Here is a 7,835-nt window from a genome sequence, read left to right as displayed (position 1 = left end):
GGAAGGTCAAGTGTATCGAAGGAGTCACCAAGGAACTCCCCACAGTGGAGTTAAAGGTAACCACACCACAGCTCAGCAAGAAGTGCTGACATGGGATAGTGAGCAGTCTCAGACATGAGGGCGACGACTTGCTCTTGGGACCAGAGCCCATGAAGGGCGTACTGAGATTGCCCCTCAGATGCATGAAGGCTGACAAGCCAGAGCCCAAAACTGTGAGAATGCTATCTGCAGAGGAAGACGAATGGCTAGGTGACATTGACCTTGGTGAGATAGCTAGGTTAAGTGAGGAGGGCCAGGAGTCTCCATCTCCCAGCCATGAGTTTGAGCCTCGTACCCATGAATTCTCTGCAGATGAAGCTGTGCTGCTTAACACCAATGGTGATAGAGCTACCCAAAACACCAGGTCAGGGGTCTTAGAGGATGCAAAAAGGGAAGCACCCATCAGCCCAGAGACCCTAAAGAGCCAGACACAGCTCATCAGATTCCAGCTGTTGGACGAGAGGCTGGAAAATTACAGAGCACCTGCCTGCTCGAACGAGGTGGAAATAAATACTCTCTCTAAGGAGGACATCCTGCAGAAGGATGAGGTACCCCTCAGGATTACCCGAGGTTCTAACGATGCCGTTAGGGCCCTACGCTGGCAAGTAGTTGTCTCCCGTAACCTCCGGTTGTCGGTGCTATGCATGGCCCATGAGGGACTTGGAAGACAGTTTGGTGTGAAGAGTACTACCCATCTGATCCAGCGTCAGTTCTGGCCAGGCTTGCAAACAATTGTTAAGGTGAATGTAGCCTCCTGCCATCTTTGCCAAGTCATCGGTAACTCAAAGCAGGTAGTGCTGAGGGCATCTCTCCAACTCATCCCATCCATAACTGTCAGAGAACTGAGACAATTCTTTTATTGGTTTGGCTTCTCACCCACAATTAAGTTGGACAGGGGTTTCCACTTCATGGCAGAAGAGTCACGACCTCTAACCACATTGGCAACTAATTTTTGGCCTAGGAGCGCACCTAGCTGCTTCCAGAAACTAAGGAACAAGGTCCAAGCAGGAATTCCTAACTATGTCATTTACTTTGATGGCATCGTAAATTTCCTCCGGACATGGGAAGAACCCCAAACTCTATAGAAGGAGCTCATAGGTATGGGCTTTCTCTTGAGCATATTAGATCCTATCATGCTGACCATGAGTTCCCACTGACAATCCTAACGAACCATAACCCAGTAACCTACTTGACTTAGCTCTGTAATAGGAATAAAGGGCTCATGAGGTGGGGCATAGACCTCCAAAACTACAACTGGAAGGTTGAGAGCATGAGGAGCTCAGATAATAGAGTAGCAGATATGCTATACCGGCAATAGTGCTCAATGCACAGTGCCATCTCCATAACATGTAGCCATATTCAGTAGGTTAATCCAAGTTGTATGAAAAAATATTAATTTGGCCTTGGTTTCTCCACAGGTTGATAAACTTGAGGAACCATCTTGGCTCAGTGGTTTACATTTAATTTATTTTTTCTATGGATTTATTTTATAATTTGCATGTTGTGATTTGTCCATTTGCATTAATTTTCATGCGCACCACTGCACTAGGTCACATAGCTTTAATTATTATTGCATTTTCCAATTTCTTTATTGTTGCTTCACAACCAGCATGCTTACTTCTATGTTGCACTTAAAGTTAACATAATATAAAAATAAAGTAAAATTATGACCCTAGCTGCAGCTCAGAAATTAATCCATTATCGTGGTGAGACTCACTTAGGGAGGAGTCATTAACATTAAAGCTAGTATAGTGGTTTCAGAGCTTTGTTGCAGAGTTCTTGTCCTGTTCTAGGACAAAATCCCTGCTAAAATAGGGGGCTGCTTTTCGTGATGGTCATTGCGCCATTCTCTCAAACAAAAGACCCCCCAGCAAGGACCGGTCGAAATGCCACAAGCGTTGGGACCCTACTCAGAGCCTCACCAATTGCCCACCCATCCTATACCTGTCTACTCCCCTGAGGTCTCATTTCAAATATCAAAAAAGCATGTGGTCCCTCAGCGCTGCTACAAAGGGAACCCGGGAGAAGTTAAGAGGAGGCCTATTGATAAGGGTGTGGGGAGACGAGACCAAGACCAATGACCAATGGGACAGTGGTCATGCCAATGACTGCCCTCCCCCATTGGGGGCTGCAAGGTGTTATCTCGTTGTAGGAGCAGCTGGGCACTTCGCTTTTTAACTTTCACGGAAGCAGGACCTGTGATACGTTCTCCAGAAGAGAGGAGACAGAATCCTTTGTATCAAGGTAAGGTGTCTGTGTGAGAACCTCATCCTCATCATCCTTATCCAGCCTTTCATCTCCCTTCTTTATCATATCCCATACTTTCCTTTTACCCTTAACTTTATCCTTAACGAAAGACCCTACCCACAGAACTTTTATTATCCCTTCCTTATACCCCAACCACGTGGGCCCTTTGCTCCTAACCTTAATTAATTCACTCTGACAGTGTTAATTTCCACGTGATAGTGTTTCAAGTTCATAAGTTTTGCACTTGCATTTTATTTACTTAGAATTTATAACCACACAAATCGTGTTCTCAGCCTGTAGAAGTAAAGTGCGTAAGTGATCGGTTAAAAATTTAATCTACTTCACTTTCCAGGGAATGAGATTATTTGCTGTGCAGAAGCCGTCCGCGGTCTGTCCAACTCCACTTGCAGTATCTTGTGACTTAATTCGTTAATAAGATCTTCCCCGTTGGGCTCCCCGTTTTATTAATTGTTAGTTAAATCCTTTTGTAAATATACAGTAAAGTTACTGTTGGTAATTATTGTCTTATTGCCGATTGGCGACCTTTTCATTGATCTTTTTGTTCATGCTCTAGTTCTTAAGCAAGGCCCGACTGACACGTGTCATAACATTTTATATATATATATATATATATATATATATATATATATATATATATATATATATATATATATATATATATATATATATATATATATATATATATATATATATATATATATATATATATATACATCGTATCCTGACAATTATTCGAAAACAGTTGTTCGAAATTAATGCTTCGAAAACCAGTTGTTCGACACAACAATTGTTCGAAAAAGATAGCTATAGAAAATATTTTATTCTTTGTCAATGTTTGTTTTCCGAGAAAACTCAATAAAATTTATTTAGTTTAGAGGAAACACCCTTTGCAAAGAGCCATGGCTGAATTTATTCAAAGCGAGAAAGGAAGAGCCATGCTATTACTGGACGGATTCATATATGTGAAGGACAAGCAAGTAAGGTCAAAGGTCTATTGGAAATGCCAACATTTTGCTGAAAAATGCAAAGGTCGCGCTATAACAATTGATGGCTCGATCAGTTCTACTTCTGGCGAACATAATCACTCAGGAAACTCGACAAATGTTGAAGTACGACAGTTTATAGATAAAATGAAGACGGACGCAAGATTAACACGAGATTCTCCTCATTATATCATATCTAACGCATCTGCAGAATTAAGTGGTTATGTTGCAGTCGCTCTACCGCAAACTAGCAGCATAAAGCGAACAATCAATCGAGTGAGGCAGGAAGACCATTGTAGATCAACTGTTAGTCATCGAAAAGACTTGATATTACCAGAATAAGATACGAGAACAAGCAAGGGCGAATCTTTCTTGATATTCGATTCCGGAGAAGTAGAAGACAGAATGCTGGTATTTTCCACCCAGAAAAATCTCGGTGTGCTAGCTTCATGCAAGAATTATTTTATGGATGGTACCTTTAAAACTGTGCCAGTTATTTTCGAGCAGCTTTATACAATTCATGGAATGAAAAACGGCTATGTTATACCTTTGGTTTATGCCTTATTACCGAATAAGAATGAACAAACATATAGAAAATTCCTTAGAACCGTCAAAACAATATCACCGACTTTAGATGTTCAGTCTGTAAACACAGATTTTGAGCCCGCTATAATAAAGGCAGTTAAGGAAGAATTTCCATCTAGTAATCATTACGGGTGTTTTTTTCATTTCTGTCAGTGTGTTTATAGAAAAGTGTGTGAATTCGGCCTCAAGAAAAGGTATGACACTGATGCTGAGTTTTCGTTAAACATTCGCATGCTACTAGCCCTTGCCTTCGTTCCTGCTGATAGAGTAGTCGAAACTTTCAACACACTAATGGATGAAAATATATATTCAGTCGAAGCTTTACCTATAGTGGACTACTATGAGGATACCTGGATTGGGCGGCCTGGCCGTAGGAATACGCGTCACCCGCCTAAATTTGATATTGAAATGTGGTCCTGTTTTGAAAGGGTACAAGAAGATTTGCCCAAGACAAATAACATAATTGAAGGATGGCACCATGCATTTCTTCATCCGTTTCTCTGGTTGTCATCCACCTATCTGGAAATTCTTAGCAGCACTAAGAAGAGAACAAGCCCTGACTGAAATTAATATCGAAAAGTTATTAGGTGGGATCGAATGTAACAGAAGGAAAAAAAAATATCAGAAGTCTGCTTACTGATAAATTCTTTGAGTATCAGAATGTGATCGATTATTTTCGAGCTATTTTATATCATTTCACTTTGTAAACTTGCAGATATTTTGTTTTTAAATTTCATTTAATTACTTATTTTATCTTGTATTAGCTGGAAATAAATTCATGTTCTTTTTATTGTCTCTGTTTTATATATCCATTAATACTCATTTTTTTGTTGTACTTCATAACATAAACCAAGTAAGTGTTTATAAAATAGAAATTTATGAACAACTGTTTCTAACTGTTTTCTTTGAACAATCAAACAATTTCTATAGCTATCTTTTTCGAACAATTGCTAATTCGAGCAATTGCTGTGTCGAACAATTGGTTTTCGAAGAATTACTATCGAACAACTGTTTTCGAATAATTGTTTTCGAAGAATAGCCGTAATTCTATATACATACATATATATATATATATATATATATATATATATATATATATATATATATATATATATATATATATATATATATATATATATATATATATATATATATGTATATATATACATACATATATATATATATATATCAATATATATGTATATATATATATATATATATATATATATATATATATATATATATATATATATATATATATATATATATATATATATATACGTTTGTGTCTGCAAAAAAAATCAGAGGGAAACGTGATGCTCAAATGCAAAAAATAGAAAAAAACAGGGGAAAAAATAGAAAATATAAGTTTAAGTCTGACTAGTTTCGTGTTCCTTCTTCAAATGACTGATTTATTGAGAGGGCTTTTTACATTTTGTATAGTACAGTGAGAGTACAAACATACAAATAGATATTTTCAGAACAATCCTCCACACACAAACAAACTACCTTGGTTTATATACTCAGGTGTTTGTTTGTGAGTGGAGTTTTTCATCTTTGCACAAGTGACAGCTGGGGTAATTTCGGATGACAGGTAATGTTTACGCCTCCCCATAGCCTTGTCCACATAAATAAATAAATATAATCGTACATATATACCTACTGTACTTGCACGAAAATGCATATACAAAGATGCATACACACCATTATACATGCTTGCACACATGATTAACATGCATAGATATATTTATGCATATATACCCCTATCAGCAATAACATCGATACATAGCCTACATATTTATACATCGGGATGAAACATGAATTTTTAAAGCATTATTCTAAATGAAACATTTAAATACACAGCTAAATGTCCCAGTAGTTCAAGTCTCATTGGATTCAATGGGTTTTCAACTTCAGCTGAATCGGCGTCTGTGTGGAGACTTTTGATATCTTAAGGCCACCAGAAATGTGTGTCAACTCAAATTTCTGCCATTTAGTGTTTACGGGAAATACGAAAGGAAAAAGAATAAAACAAAGTAACGAGAGGAGATTCTGATAATAAGAGCAAGACTACCCTTATAGTATGAATGCTTCAAGAGGTAGGAAGGTAATATTACAATTCTTAATCAGTTACAATTAGGAAAACAAAGATTGATAATAGCTAATTCCTTAAATCTCTCTCTTTCGCTATCTCGCCTTTTCTCCATCTCTCTCTCTCTCTCTCTCTCTCTCTCTCTCTCTCTCTCTCTCTCTCTCTCTCTCTCTCTCTCTCTCTCTCTCACACACACACACACAGACATATATATATATATATATATATATATATATATATATATATATATATATATATATATATATATATATATATATACATATGTATGTATATATATATATATATATATATATATATATATATATATATATATATGTATGTATGTATATATATATATATATATATATATATATATATATATATATATATATATATATATATATATAAACGTATATATACACATGAATGTGCACACACTTTTTAATGAAAGCCCGGGTGACGATTACTAAACTTGACTATCCGCATTCTTGAAGTACTATTATCCAGTCAGTCGTGTCTTATTGCCTTTGGTTGTTTTGAAGCTTATTGCTAAGTTCGCTGTTCTTGAACTGAAGTAAGATGACGAGATATGTAGCGGCGTAGTTGATGATCTGTCAGAAAAACAGTAAGTTTAATTGGATACGATAAGATTAATACTATCGTCTTCAGCACACTTTTTCATTTCGTCATGAATTATAATGTCTTATGACATACCCTACATTATGAGCGTTCATCTTATTAGTTTATTAATTATGTAATTTGTCTGCATTTATAACTCAAGCCAATCTGCTGTATGGTTTGTTCATCATAATTTTGTGAACATTTTGTATTTTATAAAACATTTTGAATTTTATAAAGCGTTCAATTGTAACCGTTTGTATCGATTATTCGTAAAAACATTTGGAAATTCTAATGTAATTTAATATATTTTTTTACTGAAATCCCCTAACAACTTACGTCAAGAATTCTGGCTCTTCCTAACGTAAAGATGCGACATATTTCAAATCCAGGAGAGTCCAGAAGGATTTCCGTTATCTCATCGATCTGTTGGTTTGAAAATACACAAGTGATCATTTCAGACCTACATAAATTCTCAATGCTCATTGAAATACAACGTGGGAATAATTATCTATTCAACGGGGAGTACACGAAAGAGTTTCTTCTTTAAAAGACGAACGGAAAGAAAAATGCCTTCAACACATGTTACTTAAATATGCCCAAAGGAAGCAAACTTTGTCAAAATCATACGTAACTACGAACATCTGCACGATCAATCAATCGTACATGTAGATTGTTTAAATTTTATAGTCTGATTTGTTGTCACTACATAACATGGAAATGTATGATTTCCAAACCTGAGCTGTTGAAATCTTAAACATGAGGAAAACAAGAAAATAAAATTAGTTGCATCGGACCCTCTATTTAATTTCTCTTTCCTTTATTATATATTTCTCAGTAAGAATGATATATTAAAGTAAATGTGCAGAGATGTGGTACACATTCAGGACACGAATTTTATTTGAATTAATACAATGAAACATTCTCTCTCTCTCTCTCTCTCTCTCTCTCTCTCTCTCTCTCTCTCTCTCTCTCTCTCTCTCTCTCTCTCGTTAAGGGGAATTGCCATGTAACTACTTTTAGACGGCATGGGCATTAACTCGGTTTATCTCCTAATTACTAGTAAAGACTGAATAACATCTATATCTATCTACTCTAACTAAGTATTGTACGATTAATTATAGCTAGGAGGAGAATTGATATCGCGTAGGAAAGAATTTTGCAAAGTAAACGAAAGCTAGCTCCACAAGACAGCCACATCCTCGCACAGAAATTATTTTTCTCGTCTCTTCTTCTGGGCCCCTTGTATA

General features: G+C 36.3%; 1 protein-coding gene across 1 annotated transcript; it reads left to right on the top strand.

Moving 5' to 3' along the window:
• Nucleotides 1-3,695: 3,695 nt before the first annotated feature.
• Nucleotides 3,696-4,439, top strand: LOC137643249 (uncharacterized). Its single transcript, XM_068376091.1, has one exon. The coding sequence runs from the start codon at nucleotides 3,696-3,698 to the stop codon at nucleotides 4,437-4,439; it is 744 nt and encodes a 247-aa protein (XP_068232192.1).
• The last annotated feature ends 3,396 nt before the right edge of the window (nucleotides 4,440-7,835 follow it).

Source organism: Palaemon carinicauda, chromosome 6 (assembly GCF_036898095.1).
Source record: "Palaemon carinicauda isolate YSFRI2023 chromosome 6, ASM3689809v2, whole genome shotgun sequence".
NCBI lineage: Eukaryota > Metazoa > Arthropoda > Malacostraca > Decapoda > Palaemonidae > Palaemon > Palaemon carinicauda.
Note: the sequence above shows the minus strand (reverse complement) of the source record. Positions and strands in the feature narration are given on the sequence as shown.

Bases quoted from the DNA above. Each gene is read 5' to 3' on its own strand.
- LOC137643249 (XM_068376091.1), top strand. From the start codon at position 3,696: ATGCTGGTATTTTCCACCCAGAAAAATCTCGGTGTGCTAGCTTCATGC.